The following is a 22,761-nucleotide window of genomic DNA, read 5'->3' on the forward strand; positions in this document are numbered from 1 at the left end:
TTTTTGGGTAATTCACCATATGAAGAGCTTATTTCCAAACCGTGTTAAGTCCACAAGATTCACTTTGAAGAAAATCAGGAATTTTCTTTATGGCAATGAAATAAAGTTCGATTTCTATAAAATTACTGTGAAGTGAAGGTGACACATATAGGATCATAAAAACATGTAAAGTTAAAATCTAGAGACTTTTGATTTTTTTAAATGAATTAATTTGTTTTAAAAATAGCATGGACTTAACACGTTTTGACACAAAACGCAATTTCTGGCATGGACCTAACACATTTTGACACAAAACATAGCATCTGTAACACCGAACTAACAAATTTTTCTCAAACTAGTCTTAAAAGATAACAAATTTATTAAAAACATACAAAATGTGATTCTTTCTACTATAAAACTCAATTTTGCCACAAAACACCTTGCATCTCCAACCCCCTCCTCCCAACCATTTTTTACCAAAATTCGATGTTTAAAATAGTTCAAAATTCAAAACTGAGTTGTATTGCATTTCTCAGAATTGAATAAACATCATTTCAGTGACAATAAGTGATGACCCGAAATACCCACTTGTTTTATTACATTATCAGTTATCACAATTCCCCCCTCCCCCATGCTGCCACCCTAATCTCATATTGACAGCCGTAGTTTTTAAGTCTTTAAGTCCTAAGTTTTTTTATACCTTTAACTTTAAAATAATACCTTGAATTTAGTAGCACATTTTGATAATCATACAAAATAATAATATCAAAAACTAACTCCTCTAACATAAATTCTACAATCACAACCTCTCCCTCTCCCACTTCCCCTTCCCACCCTTTTCGTGTCTTTCTGGAGGTATCTATCAAATATTTTAGAAATCCCATACAAACTAAACCTACTAATTATTTAAAAAAAACCAACAACAACAACTTTTTATGCAGACCAAATTCAGGTATACTAGTCTCAGGATCAAACAAGAACGAAGACGCAAAGCAAGGCAATGTTATCAATCATGCAGAACTTGGGCGATTAACTATTGGAAGCCCTATGCCGTGCTACTTGCCTACAAGCTGCCCACAAGGGCATTGTTCGTGGACTTAACACAGTTTGCTACCAAACTGGATTGGACTTAACACGTTTTGGAAAAAAATCGATACTTTGTGTGTCAATATTTCGGGACTTGACTAATTTTGGGAAAAAACACACACATTGCTGGATAGCCCTAGTTACTCACTACCCATTTTCATCAAAATCTCAATTTTGAAGGTGGGTGGACTTAACACGGTTTGGAAATAAGCTCTTCATATGCAAGTAAGTAAGCATCATATGCATTGCATATTATGCAATTACTGAATTATGTGATGATATGTGATGTGTCATGTCAAAAGGAGACACTTTTGGGCAGGTTATCAGTTTTTACATATCTTAAATATAGAGATATTTTACTCCACAACACCCGTTTTCCCCAATGAAATTGGTCATACCTAAGCGAAGATATTGAGTTCATAAGTTATGGTATTATAAAATTGGAAATTGAGATATCGGCCTTTAAAAGATATTATTGACAATGTTGAGAGTAGGAATTACCTTGAAAAATTTCTCAAAAAATACAAGATGCCAGTTATATTCAGGTCTGAAACTATCAGGGAATTTTTTTAAAAATTAAGAACACCACAAATTTGCAACAAACCCAAATCATGAAAAAAATCATCCCCGGGCAGATTTTGTATATTTCTCCATTTACGATCCTGCCCAAAAGTGTCTCCTTTTGACATGGCACGTCACATATATGGCAGGCCAAGCCCTCTCTGTGAAATCTTTTAAATACCTAGTTGCATTTAATACAAAAGCAGTATCATATTTGTGTACATCCATATCAAAACAATGCACTTGTCGGCTGCTACATGTGTCTCATTTCACATAATAGCTAGGAATAAATACCAGACTCATCTCCGAAGTGGAGGTCACTTCAAATCATCCCAAGTCACATGGTTTAGGAATACAGATAACATTTCTTATACAATTTGACTTGGGGATGATTTGAAGTGACCTGCACTTGATATGAGTCTGGTACTTATTCCTAGTTATTATGTGAAATGAGACACATGTAGCAGCCGACAAGTGCATCGTTTTGTTATGGATGTACACATTTTGTAACCAATTATAAAAATTTTTAAATAGGGATGCATTCTTGAATCACATATAGGCAATCAAAATTTGAAGTAAAAAATATCAAAACAAAGCTTTTATACAAAGAATGTTTTCTTGTCATTAATATTTTATTTTTCACCATGCTTGCAAAATTTACAGTGTAAAATCAGTATTTGTACAGATACTGATCAATTATTGCAAGCAGTGAATTCTTTATTTACATAAACAATATGTACAAAGTCATGCCAATGTTTTAGAGTTACATTCATGCTGCACTAAGCTATTCCATTTAAAATCCACACTACCTCTGTGGAAGATTTTCAAAATATCTTCCACAGGGGGAGTATGAATTTCAAATGGAATTAACTCATTAGCATTGGCTATTCCATTTAAAATCCACACTCCCCCTGTGGAAGATTTTGGAAATATCTTCCACAGGGGGAGTATAAATTTCAAAAGGAATTAACACATTAGCAGCTCCATTTGAAACACATTCTCCATCTGTGGACGATTCAGGTTGAATCTTTCCCAGAGGGTGTATGAAATTCAACTGGAGCTGTCTAATGTGTTAATTCCATTTGAAATTCATACTCCCCCTGTGGCGGATCATGATCTAAACCAGATCATTATTATTAGTATCTGTAACTACATTTAAATGAAAGAAAGCTTGGTTGAACTGACATTATAAATAAATTGAGACAGAACAAAATATGCTGGGAATCGAACCAGTACACCCGGGAATCGAACCAGTACACCCGGCATTTGACAGTTCACCACAACACTAGAGGAAGTGATCATGACTAGTAAAGGTTCACCAGTGATGATAAATGGAAAGAGTCTACTAAAGTAGACTACCTCAAATAACAAATACATTGTCATAACCTATAACATAAGTAATATCACAAGATCTTTTATTCTAATAACAGGTATTATACATAAACTATACAGGACATAGACATGACAACTTGCATATAAATAGCAAAACAATAAATGAATGTACATCAGGTTTCTACAGTTTTTACTTTTAATAACAAAATGATAACATTACTTTTTGTTCATAATTCCTCAGATATTCTGTAATTCTGTAGCACATTGCATCAGTGGCAGCACCAGGGGGCATGGGGAATATGTCCCCCCCCCCCGTCAGAACTCTTGCTCCCCTAGTTTCCCCCAGTAAAAACCCAAAATTACTAAAATTTCCACTTTTTGCAACAATTTTGCACAAAATTGGTCGATTTTGCCCCGAAATTCACTTTGCCCCCATGACCCATGAAAAATTTCTTGGTGCCGCCACTGCATTGCATACACAAATACAATGTAAATACACTTGTTGTACAAATGGCTAGTGTTTGGTATGCATTTTAATTCTCTTTACTTGATTTGTCATTAGGATATTCAAATGTTAATTATATAACAATTATTCTTCTGTTATAACAAAACTACGAGCTGTTTGCATTTAATTGCAAATTTCTCTTCTTATATTTTTCTTGATTACGCTAAAAAAAGTTATGTCTCAAAGCCCACGCGCGTGTTCGTTTTTATAGTGCGTCCATGTCAGCTGAAACGACAAATTCATTTTTTATTTTCCTTTTTTTTAAGTCTTTTTGCTGTTAAATCATGAAATTCTGTGACAAATTTGGAAGAAAAAATACTGGATTCCATATACTTGCATTGTTTAGGTATCAAACAATTGATATTAGTATTTCAACTGTGTAAATCAACCACAATTTTATGCTGTGTACTTCTGAGCACTCGAAAATGACATCTTAATTCAAAATTTAGTCATAAAAAATCTTTAAAAAAAAATTCATTCCGCATTTGTTTTTGAAACTGCCATGGGCTTTGAGACATAACAATTTGTTTTAGCCTTATACAAACAATTATATCCTCCTTGTAAAAATATTAATCATGATAATACTGAAGTCTGCTTGTCTGTTTATTATGCATACTTTTTTCAGCACATAGATTATGTGTTCCCGCAACATTAAAAGAGTTGTTTTCCACAATACATATAAAACTTTAAACCTCAATTTCACATATGTGCTTGTTGAGTGACCATCTTTTTTCCTTGCAACCCTTCACTTGTATGAGTATAAAATAATTTCAGGGGAGAATACAACTTCATACAGTCCTCCATACTTAATACTCCAAGATCTGCCAAATTTTGATTGTCAAGGATGGGGAACACTCGCGTATGAGAAAGCATGTCATATGTTCAGTCATCCATGAGTAGGAGTAGGCAACACCACACCTGGTTGAAAAGAAACATTTTCAGACTTATCTACCTGTAATGTTTTGCCTTAATCATGTAATTAATCCAATATATGAAGATTCCAAACAATATTTACCCAAGCCAAGGTATTCCTACTCCAATACCAATACCATACCCTATTTTCTATGCCCTGACACTTCACAATGTACAGATCCTAAAATACCTCTGACCATGGGCTAGGCACCATGTACCATATTCATTCCATTAAGCGTGCCCATGTACCATTTTCAATTCCATTAAGCACCCATGGTGCTTAACAAAGTCATATTAGGCAGGTGCTAATTTTGATTTTGCTGTGTTTTATCGCATTTTGCTGGAAAATGGAATACTTTGTTGAAGTAATATGATGTCAGGGACTGAATTTTGCTCTCCTTAAATCTGATATAGGAGAGTGATTTTAGCTCTCCTTAGTTGACCATTCTCTCCTTACATTCTATTGTAAATGCTCTAAATTGCTCTCCTTGAAGGCTCCAGTAGAGCTATTTAATGCTCTCCTGCAAATTCCAAAAGACAGTCCCTGTGGCGTAAAACACAATTTTACTGTATTTAAAAGGTCAATAGATAAAAAAAGATCAATGTATGAAGGCATAAATTGCACATTTATGACATGGGCGCTTAATAATATTATGTTACACAAATAACAAATTTGTTGGGTGGGCGCTGATGGGGGCATGGGTGCTTAATGGAATGAATACAGTAAGCTTAAGGCTATTGGACATTTAGTGAGTAGAATACAAGAATGGTTGATAACTTGATTTAAGTGTCTGTGTTTGTATTTTTACCTACAATGTTCTTAGGGCAACTTACATTAAGGGTAAAAAAAATATGTTTGGTTGCCCTCAAACCAACCGACCCAAAACATTGGATATCTTGGGTTGTTTTTTTTTCAATCACTTTTTTAGAAGAAACCTTAAATTTGGACAGAATCAAGGACTTTTATATTTGTTATCCACTCAATTTATTTAATAAATGCATATTTGATTGAAAACAAGAAGTATTTCCATTTAAATCCAGTCCAAAAACACACCAATTATTTTTTATAAAATTATAATTATAAAATGATCAAGCATTTGTCAATACTTAGCCTTTTCATGGAGAACAAATCGAAGAAGAGTCCATGAAAAAGAAAAAAAAAGGATCGACCTACCGACAAATTTATTGTCTTGGAAGGGCAACCAAACAATTTTTTTTTTTGGCTTAAATACCACCCCATTCCCCAAACAAACCCAGATTATGCCCCTAAACATCTAACAAATCCATTATAAGCCGATTCCAGATCATAGAGCAGTTGTCTTATCTGCTCCTCACTCAGTTCATCTGCAGCTCTCATGGAACTCATGGTCTTCCACCTGTAACGATACACAGAATGAAAAACAATATTATTGTTATTCTTATTGTCCCTCAGTGTTATAGAGCTAATATTAATCCCATTGTAATAGCCCAATGGACTATTCCAATTGAAATCCACACAACCCCTGTGGAAGACAGAAGGGGTGTGTTTTTCAAATGTAATTGGTCAGGGTTAATCATTTTGAAACTCACACTCCCCCTGTACTATGGCTTTACTTATATATCTTCCACAATGGAGTTTGGAATATGATGGAAGTTACCCAATTGTCTCTTCTATTCAAAACTCATACTCCCTCTGTGGAAGACTTCCACAGGGGCAGTGTATATTTTAAGTCGTATAGCCCAATCGGTATAAAAACAACAAAAGAAAATAACAACAACAAACATTTTAATGAACATTTTAACAAAAAAAAACCCAAGAAAATCAAAACCTTACACATGAAATAACGTTGCTCCAGCCATAATTTTAGTATGATATCATAGTTGACATAAAATTTGAAAGTGTGAAGTAAGTTAATGTATTATACACAGACCACCTGAGCCATACACATTTTATCTTCAAAGGCAGCACAAATCACAACTTCTCTATAAATAGCTGCTCTGAGGACTAATCTTCAACTTCACTGAACTAGACTTGGTAATTTTATTTGATTAATTTTGTATGATAAATGATGCAGAGGTCTTTTTTTTATCAAAATTTGCTGTAAAGCATCTAATTTGGAAAGCAAAAGATAATTTTGTGAAATCTGAATTGCTGGAAATATTTATGTACAAGTTTCAATACCGGTATGCAATAATTGGAAAATAAGGCAGTTGAATTTTGGTTGAAAAAAGAATGCCATTAAAAATTTTGTTCTATATAACACACAAATCTTTTGATGAATTTTGAATGTCATATTTGTCTGGAAGTACAAAATTTGGTGAGAAAAAGCAGGGTTGGCGATTTTTTTAATTTTTTGAAAAAAAAAAAAAAAAAAAAAATCAATTTTTGATTTGAATCCATTTTTTTATTCCGAGAACTGCTATAACCCATGATAAAGTCAAAAGAGACCAGTGGAATGCTAGATATATGCACAATCCTATAATGTATTTACAAAAAATCAAAACATGTTTTAACATGTGACAATTTCAAAGAAAATATTGGGTAAAATCCTGGGAAAAAAACTGTTGAATTCTGCACCTTTGAACAATTGATAAAATGACATCATGGAGGTATTTAATTGTACATGTATATAATTTAGGTGTTAAAGCATTAGAAATGAAGTAAAACAGCCAATGTAAGAAAGAAATTAACTTAAGGGCTGGGGTATGAGCGTTTGGACAGTATTTATTTTGGGACATTAGAGCACATCAGACATATCAATTGCATTCTGAATACGAAGAATGTCATTCTGATATCAAATAATTTTGATTTTTGAAATTAGCAATTTAATACACATTTTATGGCAAATCATTAAAATTGATATTTTTAATATTTAACAGTACTTGAAGTAAACTTTATAAATCTGATGATTTATACTTAAAGTGTATGTAGGTGGGATGAAAAGCCCGACGATCAATTGAAAATTTTGACCTTTTCAGATTGAAGATATGGATTTTTTTCCCAAAACACACAAAAAAATTAGGTCTTTTGGGGAAAAAAATCCATATCTTCAATATGAAAGGTCAAATTTTTCAATTGACCGTCGGCTTTTCCTTCCTGCTACATACACTTTAAGAATATATCATTAGATTTATATAATTTACTTCGAGGACTGTTATATATCAAAAATTTGAAAAATATCAAATTTTTATAATTTGTCATAAAATTTAGATTATATTGTAATTTTCAAAAATGAAAATTATTTGATATCAGAAAGACATGCTTCAGATTCAGAATGCAATTCGATAGGTCTGAGGTGCTCTCATGTCCCACAAAAATACTGTCGAAACGTAATAAACGCTCATTTTAGATCCCTTAAATTGATCGAAAAATTGAAAAAGTTGATTTAAATCAGTGATTTTTTTAAAGAAATCATTCAATTTAAATCGTGATTTAAATCGCACCAACCCTGTAACAAAGTGCACATATGGGAGTCATTTTTTAAATCATATACGGTAGAGATTAGATTAAGAGTTCTTCTGTCTTGAACCAAAGGCTAACAGTAAAATTGTTCACTAGATCGCTGGGAGTGGCCTTTTTCTTGTACTTAAAGGGCATATATATTGCAAAAACAAGTTTAACTCCATTCTAAGAGAATAATTATTACATTACAAGTTGACACTTGTTGCAATTTTTTTTTTTGTATTTCTCCTGAAAAAAGACAAATTGTGTTGGTAAAATGCTGGCTTGTACGGCCCTTTCAGCATTCAAAGCAAAATTGATTTCCAATGCAGCAGACTGATGACGTACATTTATGAACAGTTCGTGAGCAGTACGTACACATGAGCTCTTGGAGAGCTCTTGGAGAGCTCTTTTGATGTCCATTGATGTACGTAATGCGCGACCTTGTACACAAGAAATAGACAAACAAAAGTTAGTTCCCGGGCCATATTTGCATAATAAATATAATATTGATATGTCATGCTTAAATTCTGGTCATACAGTGAAATTGATCTAACATTTGTTTAAATTTTTTAGTCCAGGTATTTCTCATCAAGTTGATATAGAGTGTATGCAATACACAAACCGGAACGGTATAACAATTGAAATGGCAGCCATGCTGGAGGACAGCTCTAAGATAACTTAAGATGACAGAGGGACAGGTCTCTAGATCGATTCCACAACCATTCATACCTATCACATGTTATATTGTATTATCATACGAATTTTCCCGTGGTACCTTATGGAGGACAGAATTTTATTTAAATGAGGATGACTGTGTTATGAGTGACGTCATTTTGCATACCCTCTATACATATGAATTGTAATATCACAATTTTATAATAAAGAAATGGCCTGATTTTATTAATATGTGACTCCTCGCCACAACTGAGCCCGGATGTCGCCAGTGCCACTATTGAGATATGCTCCATCGAACTTAACAATAAACAATAGGAAAGAAAGGATTTATTGACTGTTTTATTGATTTTTCACTACTTAAATGTCAAGTACTATAGACATGATATACATCATTTTAAAGCTAATTTCAAGCAGAATATTTTGGTTGAATATCTCAAAAATGATGATTGGCGACATCCGGGCTCAGTTGTGGCGAGGAGTCACATATGTGTAAAAACCATTAAATTTGTAATACTTGATTCAGAGTTTTTTTTCTGATAACAAAAACAGTAGGCCTATACGTTCTGTACATTGAGTGTTGACTACCCATTCTCTCTAAGCTGCAATCCCCCAAAAATGTCCTTGAAACGCTTTAGGCATCTGAATGAAATCAAAAGTGTATTTTTAATGTGGATGAAAATGTTCAATATTTGGAATTAGAAGAAAGCTGGGCCATCAATTAACACTTTCCCCTTCCCCACCCCCATCATTCAATGTTGCGACACTTTGGAGACACGCTGAACACATTTGCACGTTTCAACATTGCACGGGGGAGTGGGGGGACTTATTTTCCCCTAAAGACGCTTTAATGTTTCAAGACATATTTCGGGGATTGTGGCCATGTTAGCACATCTATGACACAAACAGAGATGCCAAAACCTGAATTTTGATTTTTACTATCCTATAATATGACTTTATGTCGAAATTGCTAGGTGGACTTACAAACACAACAACTTCAGCCAATTTCATTTCGGTACACGGCTTCAAGTTGGGACATGTCACATGTGTAAACATTACAATTATGCCAGAGAGAGCAAGCAAACTTTCAACCCTTCGTAACTCAAGTAACCATTTATAAAACTATGAATACCCAATACTAGATGTAACTTTATGTAGGGTCCCTGTAGTAAATCCCTATTACTTACAACAAGTCATAAGTTACTCATCGCAAGTTACGAACAATTTCGAGACTTGCGAAGCTTCGCAAACTTCAGTGAAAAGGACCCCTGGGCTCGTAATTATTGCACAGCCCCTTACTAGCTGATCATAATATTGGGATGAAACAAGAACCAGCACCTCCTGTATTCCAACACAAGTTTAATTTTGATATCTGAGAATGGTCTGACTAATCACAGGTATTACACCGACAGTTTAATTGACCTTGTATTTGAAATTTATACAGACAGTCATGTCAAATGTGACGACATTAAACAGATATACACACCACTCCATAGAAATATAGACACTGACATACAGATCTATCATTTTAGAGATAGCTACATTTCATAATGGGCTATTGCATTTAAAATCCACACTACCCCTGTGGAAGATTTTGGAATATCTTCCACAGGGGGAGTATGAATTTCAAATGGAATGAACACATAGCAGCTCTATTTGAAACTCTCCCTCCGTCAATTGAAGATTCAGATTGAATCTTTCTCACAAGGATGTATGAAATTCAAATGGAGCTGTCTAATGTGTTTATTCCATTTGAAATTCATACTCCCCCTGTGGAAGATATTCCTAAAATCTTCCACAGGGGTAGTGTGGATTTTAAATGGAATAGCCCAATACACACAACTGTTCTTGACATCAGGTGCTACTATGTGACAAATATCACACTATATCCTGATTGCCTCAGTTTTGACAGCACTGAAGCTCTCAATCATTGGCTATATACAAAGTGTCATACATACCATATATGGTATACATACTTTGGCCCTTCAGAAGGAAGACCAATCATACACAATTTCTATAACTACTCCCCATTCCAGAAAAATACAGCACTAATTTTTTCGGATTAAAAATATTATCAAGTTCTGCCAAATGAAACATAGCTCATTCCTAATCATTCATTTAGCACTAACTGGAGATAAAAGAAAAAGTTTACTAATTGACCAATTTCTTGAAAAAAGAGACAAAAACAAGCATTTTCGGCATGTTTCCTGACAATTCAGACTCGGAACAAGGCTAAAATTCAAAAATTTTGGAGTATATGCCAAAATGTTACTCTAATTTTCACTTTTTTGTGTTACTTTAATTAAATGATTGGTTATAAGAATGAAACCTGTATTTTTCAAAAATTAGGAAGCATAAAGTGACATTAGACTTCATACAGGTCTATAGACTTGATTATCACAGCATGTGAAAACACCCTAAAAATGCATGTTTTCATCCCTAATTCATAAATTTGGCCAAATATGAAGTTTAACTTTTATTGCCAATTAGTACTAAATGAATAATTAGGATTGAGCTGTGTTTCATTGGGCAGAAGTTGATAATATTTTTTTAATAAAAAAAAAATGAGTGCTGTATTTTTTTAGAATTGGAGCAGCGTTTGCAATGCTTGTACATTTAATGTGCATTTTGTATTATGATCAGGTCGTTGGATTGCCCTCTGAGTATAAAGTACCTGGTAGCTAACTCCAATACTACACCCTTGTAGAAAAATAGCTATTCTAGAGTCATATCAATTATGTCTATTAATTTAAGGAACTTGGTCTTAACCCTGGAATTATGGACATTTTGGAGCCTCATAACTACCAAATTGTTGGTCTTAAGGGGGTACTATTTTGTGCCTATTTTTGCATTTTTATCAAAAATTATAGCGCATTGATGACAAGTAAGATATGTAGGGGGCCTATATTATAGGGGCAAGGACTACAACTACTGTACTGAAAATTCAGCAAATCAAGACAAGTAGTTATTGATTTATTAATCAAATATTGGGTTTCCCTCATTTTTGACTGTAACTCCACAACTGTTGTCTGTGCTGAAATAAAATTTCCAGTGCAGTAGTTGTAGTCCTTGCCCCTATAATATACATATCTTACTTGTCACCAATGCGCTTATAATTTTTGAGAAAAAATGCAAAAATAGGCACAAAATTGGGCAGGGGGTGTAGTACCCCTTTAAGATTATAAAAGTATGTAAATTTAGGATGGCAAAGACTAAACAAATCCATCTGTGAGGTCAAATTTGCTCAGTTTTGGAGAAAATTTTTAAAAAATATTTTTTTACCCAAATTTTTTCAGGAAACGTAACAAAAAATATTATTTTTAAAGACTAGCTATAAATATCTGGGACCTGTTTTGGGGTTAAAAATTAACAAAAAAAATGTTTTTTCAAAAAATTTTTTTGTCACGTTTCTCGAGAATATTTTGGTCAAAAAACATGTTGTGGAGAGATTTTCTCTGAATCTCAGCATTTATGCCCAAATCTGAAAGGTTTCTAAATTAAATAACCTTTCATATGATGCCTTGTTTGTTAAAATTGGACAAAAATGAATTTGGGTAGTTAAGTGTTTCTAGACAAAACAAGGTAACTTGAATAAGTACAAACATTCTCTTTAAATATAATAGCAGCACTAAGTTAGAGGAGGAAATTAGTTTGTAGTATCCAGTCACATATATGCCACAAAATAAAACAGATTTTACTACTTCTATAAAATGGATACAAAGTACAGAAAAATATATTTAAAAAAAACCAAAATGTGAGTAAGTATTCACCCCAAAATACACAGCATTTTGAAGATGGCAGATTTTTTTTTTGTATGATACGAAACAGAATTTTAGCCTTCAACTGTGATATGTCAGTGCTGACATAGTTCCAATATGTCAGCGCCAATGGTACACTCATAGCGGTTGCTTAGTGCCTAATGTTTGGTTGTTTCTTTTACATGTTTGGTCCATCAAATTACATTAATAACTCCACTGTACTCATACTTTAATATTAACAACATACTCATGATCTCATGCAGTATTCTTATTGGCTACCATCTACTCACCATTCATTAACTTTGTCTTAGCCAGTATATTCTGTAGGTAATGAGCTCATTCTACTCATGATCTCATGCAGTATTCTTATTGGCTACCATCTACTCACCATTCATTAACCTTGTCTTTGCCTGTATATTCTGTAGGTAATGAGCTCATTCTACTCATGCAGTATTCTTATTGGCTACCATCTACTCACCATTCGTTAACCTTGTCTTTGCCAGTATATTCTGTTGGTAATGAGCTCATTCTACTCATGATCTCATCCAGTATTCTTATTGGCTACCATCTACTCACCATTCATTAACCTTGTCTTTGCCAGTATATTCTGTTGGTAATGTGCCCATTCTACTCATTGTGTCATTCAGCTCTCTTAGTTCAGGTTCTATCTCGTCCACTGCTTTCATGTCCAGTCTTAACTTGTCCATTACTGTGATGAATAACTAAATTGGTAAAAAACAGAATAATTTAAAATGGGTTGATTGCATCGAAGTGTCCAATCTCCATATAATTGATCTTACTCCAGAGCTAGGGAGCCGCATTTTTTTAAATACTAGTAAATATGTGAGGTTCAAGGGTACAAAAATGTATATACCCTCTGTGATAAAAACACTCTACTACGGGTATACCTCATAACCAGGATAGACGGGGGCAGACACAGGTTAACACCCTGCTTTTTTCCCAGAATGGACTGTGATACATATATGACTCTCTAAAACCATAATACACAGGACTAACAGCTTAATATCCCCTCTGAAGGACAGAGTATGTTCATGGTTCAATATTTCTATTATCAGAATGGTCGACTGCAGATCCGTCAGATAATGCTTTTTCAATGGGAAATGAACTTTGCTGCTTGGATGATATCACGATGAGGTTAGCATTTATTCCGTATTGAAAAATGTGTTCCGACGGATCTGCACTCAATCGACCTTCTATAAAATGGACAATGGGGAGAGCAAATGTCTGAATATATCTATGTTACCAATTTAAATCAAGAATTTTATTATCCAAATCAATTCTCTAGCAAACAGGACTGAACCAGGGACACCATTAAATAGCAGGGACATAATAAGTCAAATCATTTGGACTCATATTTAGCTGGAGTCAAGTCAAGTCAAGTCAAGTCAAGTCAAGTCAAGTCAAGTCACTTGAGTCACTGTGTCAGTTATGACAGCATATCTTTAATAATTAAAAATATTTAAACCTCACTCTTTCCATAAAGACACATCATGTGCGTTATATAATTTGCAATAAACTACTTACCGAAACTATTTGTGCTATACATTCACTAGTGTTGCCTTTGTCATCCTTGATTGTGATTGGTCTATCTTCTTTTATTCTTTCCATGGCTGCTGGGCAATCCATCTGAATACAAGAACAAAATGATTACCACCAATGCAAATCTTTTACAAGGCCGTGTGTCCTGAACTCGCCACCCTTAGCGTTACATGACAAATATTATGATTTTTTACACCAACCGGGTTTCTAATTAGATTATCTCGACAATCATCAACCCTAAACTAGCAAAAGTATACATTTTTGAAAAGCTGAAGGCATAAGCAATTCAAATATATACATTTCAACTCATTATACAGGGTGACCTGCAAGTTATACAGGGTGGAATAAAAAAGATTTTGATAAAAAATGGGTCGCTCAATGCATTGCTTATTACCAACTTACAGTAATAAACTAGAAGTAAACAACATTCATTTGCTTAGAGGATATGGAGAGCCAACTGACTTTGGAAGAAACCAAAATCACAGCTGTTTGGTAATCTCGGAATATAGGGTGTCCCAAAGTATGTTAGATTTTTTTACAATTCAACATATTTTGAACCTAAACATTTCCCCTAACCCATACAGAAAAAATATGTCCATATTTAGATTCCTCGTCAAATTTCCCTTCAGAAAATCTATACTTTGACTATGATAGGATAAGTAATTAAAATTTTACAGTAACTTTTAGATTTTGAAGACATCTGCATTACTTACTACAGTGTTTAATATGACAACGGGTAGTTTTGTATGGAAAATTTTGTATTTTCTAGACTAAACCAATCATAAATGATTAAAAACAATTAGTAGAATTGTTTAGCTGTAAGGCCATGAGTCTTTTAGATGCTAAATAGAGTCCAAATCCAATTTACAGCCTTTACAGAAGCAGATTACGCACTAAAAATACCAATCCCATAGAGTTTGTGTGTGCCACATCCCCACCACCACATCCCCACCACCGCCACCCTGCCCATTCTGAATTCTATGAAGCACAGTGTCAGTATTAAAAAAGTTCAAGTATTTCTTTTTACAGGGTTGAAAGTGCATTTTATTTAGCAATAAAATGAGACCACAAGCATGACAATAACTTCTTGCTTGACAGAGATATCATCATTTGTTTTGAGTCGACTTTGGTAAAATGTAACGTCGCCACCTTTTTTTGGTGGCAAGCTCAAGACACGCGACCACAATCCAGATCTACGTCAAGTTCTCTATTCAAATATAATGTACATTGCCTGTGGCAATGTATATTCCAGTGTATATGGCCAGTGTATATTCATAGTTGAAGTGCATTAATCTTAAATCTGTCTAAAATCTGATTCAGGCATTTACAAGGGGATTCCTAGGCTAAGAGAAAAAACGCAATTTTTTGACCAAAAATGCGAGATGGCAACTTCAAAATGCGAGAAAAAAGCGAGATTTATGCCCAAAAATTGGAGAAAATAAAAAAAAGGAAAAAAAAATTGAGTGAGGGCAGTATTTCATTGACTCCATACCCTGAGTGATACCAAAACAAAGCATGGAAATTGCCGACGGACTATCAAAAATACACAAATTTTGTCCTCATAAATCAGCTTAAAAGGTCAATATACTGCAAGGTTTGAGTAGTAAATAAAGAATATTACTTGTGTTGTTGCATGAATGTGCCAGAAAATGGACCGTTTTTGTACATTCAGGCTGGAAAATCAGGTCAAACTTAAGCTTTTTTAGTTGCAATGGTTGTCGAATTCTGCAAAATTTCGCCACAGAAATAGATTTTCGTGGTAGAAATGAATCTTTTAAAAGCGAGAAAAGCACTAAAAAGCGAGATTCACGGCGAGAAAAGCGAGATTGCGTTTTCTCTCTAAGCCTAGGGATTCCATAAACTGTTTCCATTCAATGACGCAATCTTCCTAACAGCATTTCCTTGGTTCCGTTGATTTGATTTGTTTGGGGTTGATAACCCTGGACAACCCATGAAAGCCTCTTATGAAGCTTATTTGAAGTTATTTCTGTTAATAGCAGTCCATCTGAACACTGAGACGGTTTGGGAACAGTCAGAGGTTAACACCCTACTCTTTCCCTAACTGACTGCATAAAAGCTACATTTACAGGTATGACTCTTTTGTACATGAGAATGCCAGCTTAATGTCCACCCACCTTCCCCCCCCCCTCCCCCACCCCCGAAGGATGGAATTCTCTCACCACTAATATGTAGTACGACATATACCCAACTGTAAATGCACCACGGGGAGAGCTGAAGTCTGAATTTAATCTACAGATGTTGCCAATTATTTTCACACTTGGTTTTTCCAGGTCACTACCCCAGCAAGTTTTTCACAGCCATGAATCAAACCCTGGACATCATGCACCAGAAACAAGAATTCTAACCACTAATTCACAGTCTCTCATAATCTGTATCATACAGAAATTATTTTGCAGTGCAAGTCATTCAGTTTTAGTTCCATAATCTTATTCAGAATGAGGCCAAAAAAAAGAATGTTTGCTTGTCCTTCACAACTTTTTCAGAATTGGGCCGGTTGGTCGGGATTTTCAATTTTTTTTCATAGCCAAAACATGACTGTATGCCTTTAATTAGGTTCATAAATAGCCCAAATAGTTGTGAATTGGGATATTTCTCTACTGTAAACCAATTCATTCATGTTTTTAAAACAGTTTAGAACTGGAAAAAAACTTTTCAGGATGTCAAAAATGTTGAAAGAAAAAAAAAATTCTGGAATTTCCAAAATTAGAGTCGGCATTCATTTGTACAGTAAAACAAAATTAACTTTTTCCAGATTAGGGTCGGTTGGTGGAGGACAAGCAAACAACCTTTTTTTTTGCCTGACGTATAGTTGTACTTGATGATCAGAAATAGCAATACTTCAAAAATGTTGTTGCAGTTTCTTTTGTTAGTGTAGCATGTCTTGACTCACCCTGTATTTCTTCATAAATGCTTCTACATTGGGTATCTGGTCACTTTGTACCTGCTTGAAAGCTGCCTTATATTACAATAATTTGACTCACCCTGTATTTCTTCATAAATGCTTCTACATTGGGTATCTGGTCACTCTGTACCTGCTTGAAAGCTGCTTTATATTACAATAATTTGACTCACCCTGTATTTCTTCATAAATGCTTCTACATTGGGTATCTGGTCACTTTGTACCTGCTTAAAAGCTGCTTTATATTACAATAATTTGACTCACCCTGTATTTCTTCATAAATGCTTCTACATTGGGTATCTGGTCACTTTGTACCTGCTTAAAAGCTGCTTTATATTGCAATAATTTGACTCACCCTGTATTTCTTCATAAATGCTTCTACATTGGGTATCTGGTCACTTTGTACCTGCTTAAAAGCTGCTTTATATTGCAATAATTTGACTCACCCTGTATTTCTTCATAAATGCTTCTACATTGGGTATCTGGTCACTTTGTACCTGCTTAAAAGCTGCTTTATATTGCAATAATTTGACTCACCCTGTATTTCTTCATAAATGCTTCTACATTTGGTATCTGGTCACTCTGTACCTGCTTAAAAGCTGCTTTATATTACAATAATTTGACTCACCCTGTATTTCTTCATAAATGCTTCTACATTTGGTATCTGGTCACTCTGTACCTGCTTAAAAGCTGCTTTATATTGCAATAATTTGACTCACCCTGTATTTCTTCATAAATGCTTCTACATTGGGTATCTGGTCACTTTGTACCTGCTTAAAAGCTGCTTTATATTGCAATAATTTGACTCACCCTGTATTTCTTCATAAATGCTTCTACATTGGGTATCTGGTCACTCTGTACCTGCTTAAAAGCTGCTTTATATTGCAATAATTTGACTCACCCTGTATTTCTTCATAAATGCTTCTACATTGGGTATCTGGTCACTCTGTACCTGCTTAAAAGCTGCTTTATATTGCAATAATTTGACTCACCCTGTATTTCTTCATAAATGCTTCTACATTAGGTATCTGGTCACTCTGTACCTGCTTAAAAGCTGCTTTATATTGCAATAATTTGACTCACCCTGTATTTCTTCATAAATGCTTCTACATTGGGTATCTGGTCACTTTGTACCTGCTTAAAAGCTGCTTTATATTGCAATAATTTGACTCACCCTGTATTTCTTCATAAATGCTTCTACATTAGGTATCTGGTCACTCTGTACCTGCTTAAAAGCTGCTTTATATTGCAATAATTTGACTCACCCTGTATTTCTTCATAAATGCTTCTACATTAGGTATCTGGTCACTCTGTACCTGCTTAAAAGCTGCTTTATATTGCAATAATTTGACTCACCCTGTATTTCTTCATAAATGCTTCTACATTGGGTATCTGGTCACTTTGTACCTGCTTGAAAGCTGCTTTATATTGCAATAATTTGACTCACCCTGTATTTCTTCATAAATGCTTCTACATTGGGTATCTGGTCACTTTGTACCTGCTTAAAAGCTGCTTTATATTGCAATAATTTGACTCACCCTGTATTTCTTCATAAATGCTTCTACATTGGGTATCTGGTCACTTTGTACCTGCTTGAAAGCTGCTTTATATTGCAATAATTTGACTCACCCTGTATTTCTTCATAAATGCTTCTACATTGGGTATCTGGTCACTTTGTACCTGCTTGAAAGCTGCCTTATATTGCACAAGTAATTTGGAACAAGCTGCAGTATATCTACAAACATGAAAACACAAAAACATTCTCAATGTAAGTTATGAAAGGGCATGGACAACAAAAAGCATACATATAACATAGCTTTAGAATATCTTAATTCTTACAAGAAATTCAATGAAACCGACTTCCCAAATGATTAGTCCGAAATGATTAGTCTCAAACAAACTGGGACAGTGTACAAATGGTAATGTTAACATTTCCGCTAAACTGTTTAAAAATGTATTTTTACACCTTTTTGCGCCCTTCAAAAAGCATAGAATTAGTAAAAAGTGTTCTACATGGATTACAGATGATGTACTAAATATGATTCCATTAAATATGATAACATTTTATGGCAAAACATAATCCAAAAGTTTTCAACTCACCAAGGTCCTGACCAGTGTAAAAGAACATTGTGATATGCAAGGACAAGGTTACTAGCCCCAATCCTAATATAAAATTTATAAACATTTAGTAATTGCTGGTATTTAGATACCATGGTTACTGCACAAACCTGGTCAGTTCGCCTGGCCAACAATGTTAGACCTTTTTAAGCAAATTGCTATTAAATCAAATAATGATCACGAATGCTTTGTTTGCTTCTGAGGAACATTCAGGGACTTTTGATCATCGTGGGATGTATAATGCAGGCATTATACATCTAAGCACTGCATGCGCTATTACGCTCAAGTTTAACGACTCAAATTATCCTTCAATTTCAGGCTCTTACTGAAATATCCTGGAGGTACATGTACATTTTTTGCCCTCTGTGAGCCACCAAACAAGATGGAGGATTAATCATAGCGTTATGTGTGGTGCAATTTTGAGTCGCTAATCTTTAGGTAATATCCTTGACATGATATGAGCCATGGTTCTTACTCTTTAGGTGTTACTGCATCTCTGATGTAAGCTTTTTCTAACCACTGAAGTGTGTTGATGACTGCAAACAACTCGGCCATGTTGTCATATTTCTCTCGTTCTCGAAAATTTCTGAAAAGTTTGACTTCCTGTAAAATAAAAAATTAAACAAGTTGGAAAAACCTGTTGAAAACAGATATGTTAGGTCCAACCCTATAGACTACAAACTACAAAGTTAGCTAAGTTAACCTCATCTTGTTAAAAAAAATTGCACCTCCCAGTCTATGCCATACACAACCAAGATTGATAAGGGTTTCACAGTGTGTGCACAAAAAATACCACAGAGACAAAGTACTTAAAAAATATTATACTTTTTGTTATTATTATGTCTTGTGTCACCATTCGAGGTCGTAGTGAGTACATCATACCATAGTTTCTGGTTCACACTTGGTTTGCACACATGTTTCAACCCATTTTAATTGACTTAGTGTTGTGATCATTTTGACTGTGGTTCCAAACACAGATAGCGTGAACCAGTTAGCCTGTCCACGATCAATTTTGATGTTGGGTTCACCGTTCTGATGGCTGCCTGGTGTACTTTTGTTCATTATTAAAGAGACACTACTGCAATCACTAATTACATGTAGGTGGGGGCAGTATACTCTGATCAGCTCATAATAGGCGGGACTCATAACATCCTGGATTGAAATAGAAAGCGTACAAACAGCTTGCCGCACCACCTACGCAAACTGCGCTTTGCGTATTGCTTGACTGACACGCAGGCGTATGTTGGGACTTTATTGATGTGCGCAGTAACAAAAACCGAATAATTCTTGCCTATTACAAGCTGATCTTAGTATAAGTCCTAGGGTAAATATGGATTAAAAGCCCATGTCCTTCAAAAATATATAAAATATTACTCTAAAGTTACACAATTTAAATCTGAAAATACATTATTATTAGTAAAAGCAGCAAAATATTTCACATTAAATATTTTGTGACTGATTAGGCCCATCCTACTTTAGACCAATGGTCAGGAGAGTACATACCTCAAACAGTTCTGGCCTGTTGGCAGCATCTGGAAGAAATAAATGAAATAGACTTGGTTTTAAAAAGTCTTCAAGTTAAATGTAAGGGGTGTGTATGGAGGGAGAATCAATGGTGTCTTCATTTTACTATAAAAGTACATATCGCGAAAATCATGAAAATCACAAAAATCTTGGGTCGCATTTTATTTTTTTATTTATTTTTTTCCTTTTATAATTGTAAAAATAAATCATTAAAAAAACAATTTATACCTTTCTAAGATATTTTTGAAACCCAAACGCATCCGTTTTACTAGCTGAAAAATGTTTCAAAAATCGCTGTACATCGTTGTCGATCATACAAATATTTGACTGTTGGATAAATATGGGTGATAAATATGGAGCTAAGGCAATATGGTGCATTACTTTGAAGTTTATACTGGGTAAATTACACTGTGCCGCTGGTTAAATACTTGTTTTCATATATGTAATCAGCAATCGGAGCCTACAAGTACAAAACGTGGCGCACATATCATCACATCGGGAATTGACGCAAATTTTATGGTAACATGCAGTCATACCTAGGCCTAGAAAGGATAAAATTCAAATTGAGAAAATAGAGGTATGACTTATTGTACTATAGCCAAAATAACAAATTCTCGATCATGAGAGGATGTACCTTCTGCGTCAGCATACTTTTCATAGAATAACACAATCGCGCGACCTACATGACCTTGCCTAGCTACGACCATGTGATTGCAAATTTATCATATTAAACTTTCGCAACCAGGTTAAACATGTTTTTAACTGTGTAAACATACCTTTTATTCCATCGAACAAGCTTTATTTTGTTCCAAAATTCATGTTTTTATGGCTATTTTTGACGTAAAAGAGCTGGTAACAAAACCAGCGATGCCAGCTCAAGTTTTCGCAGTAGCACAAGCGCTTGATGTACGCCGTTTTGACGGTAATTTACGCTAGCGTATCATGCATTTTCAAGCGCGTTTGACATCGTTTTACTGCGTGACGCAATTCTGCATTTATTCAAGATGGCGAATTTGTCGAAAAATGTGATGTATTTTACCCCGTAATTTCCCTCATTACTCAAAGCCCTGCCCTCTTTCACAATATTTTAGCTTCTTGGATATCATCGGAAACATAGATTAGTAATATTAGGTAGGTCACTGTATTTCTAAAAAAATTTTAGATGATTTTTACGATGAAAAAATGGATGTTTTAAGCTTCTTTTCAAAAATTGGTTTTAGCTTGTTAAAAAACGGGTAAAAAAATCGTTTTTAGCTTGTTGGATATTTTTGCTTAATAGTTTAAAGCTTGACTCCTTAGATGAAACTTTTAGTTTAAGCTTGTTAGAATATTAAACCTTGATGAAATAGTAATATTTGAGCCCTTGCCTGGGGCCTCTTGACCATTGTGACTGAGTCTGACTGAGATTGACTGCGCCCTGCGGTTTTGTAATAAAGCGAAACTGTCGCTGAGCAAATTTGTGGCTAGACTTCTTGAGCAAGGAATTTGCTGAATACTATACGTTCATCATGCATGAAATTGCCATTGCAACAACACTGGTCACTGCTTGTATTAAATTTGCAATTGTCATTGTACGGCATTTCAATTGAATTTTTGTACAGTCATGTATTGTGTAAGCTTACTGAAAATGGGTGACTGGCGGTCGGGAATATGACTTGAAAAGGCAAAACTGGTACTTACTTGAACTACCCTGTGAAGGTTGCACACTCTGAAACATCTTTTCCTTGCTTTCGTGCTCCCAAATTCGCCAAAAAATATTTGTTTCCTTATTTTACTCTGCTTGTTTTGATCGACGGGTTGGTTGGTGTTGATCCTGCGCCTGTGACATTGATTCATCATATTATGGTCATGACGTCATTAAATTTACAGCTTGATTGACAGATATACCGCACCACCCGCAATGAGGCTAATCGGGATATTTCCCGTTTTGCCTTGCCGTTTTGTTCAACTTTGAATAATTTTGATGGCGCTATTATCTCTCCAGGCTCTCGCAGGCTCTCGAGCTCTCAGGCCTGAAATTTCGACAGATCTGAAAGTTCCTTACGGAACAACCCAAAAGTTCGATGAAGCCCTATAAACGAAAGTCCTTTCGTTAGAAGGCTAACCCCCTCCCCCCTCCCCTCTAACGTAAGTGACAAATATCGAAAATTCCAACCCGTATTCATATAGAATAGGCCTACAGGGGGGTCGCTATGGTGCATGGGGATGGGGTTGTGGACCCGGTGGGTTCACTTTGTATTTAAAGGTAGGACGTATGACCGTTCCAGGATTTGAAAATGACCCTATTTCACGGGGAATCGAGGACATTTGCAGCAATTTTACCCCTATTTTGCACGAAATCAAGGACAATTTGCCCCCAAATACCTCCCCTATTTTTATCATTTTGAGGATGCATTTTCATTTCACCCCC

At 34.8% G+C, this 22,761-nt stretch overlaps 1 protein-coding gene across 1 annotated transcript; it reads right to left on the reverse strand.

The window, feature by feature from the left end:
• Positions 1 to 5,565: 5,565 nt before the first annotated feature.
• On the reverse strand, positions 5,566 to 22,185 carry LOC140136816 (vacuolar protein sorting-associated protein 28 homolog). Its single transcript, XM_072158414.1, has 7 exons — positions 22,032 to 22,185; positions 20,331 to 20,359; positions 19,303 to 19,430; positions 18,339 to 18,444; positions 13,775 to 13,876; positions 12,806 to 12,951; positions 5,566 to 5,751 (listed from the first exon to the last, which is right to left on the reverse strand). Exons 1-7 carry the CDS (start codon positions 22,066 to 22,068, stop codon positions 5,634 to 5,636), a joined length of 666 nt encoding a protein of 221 aa, XP_072014515.1. The 5' UTR covers positions 22,069 to 22,185; the 3' UTR covers positions 5,566 to 5,633.
• Between the last annotated feature and the right edge of the window lie 576 nt (positions 22,186 to 22,761).

Source organism: Amphiura filiformis, chromosome 17 (genome assembly GCF_039555335.1).
Source record: "Amphiura filiformis chromosome 17, Afil_fr2py, whole genome shotgun sequence".
NCBI classification, from domain to species: domain Eukaryota; kingdom Metazoa; phylum Echinodermata; class Ophiuroidea; order Amphilepidida; family Amphiuridae; genus Amphiura; species Amphiura filiformis.

Excerpts from the sequence above, each read along its gene's own strand:
- LOC140136816 (XM_072158414.1), bottom strand. The coding sequence starts at position 22,068 with ATGTTTCAGAGTGTGCAACCTTCACAGGGTAGTTCAA. Across the intron at positions 18,445-19,302 it reads GATGCAGTAACACCTAAAGA|ATATACTGCAGCTTGTTCCA; the intron begins GTAAGAACCATG and ends TCATGTTTGTAG. Across the intron at positions 5,752-12,805 it reads AAAGACAAGGTTAATGAATG|GTGGAAGACCATGAGTTCCA; the intron begins GTGAGTAGATGG and ends GTATCGTTACAG.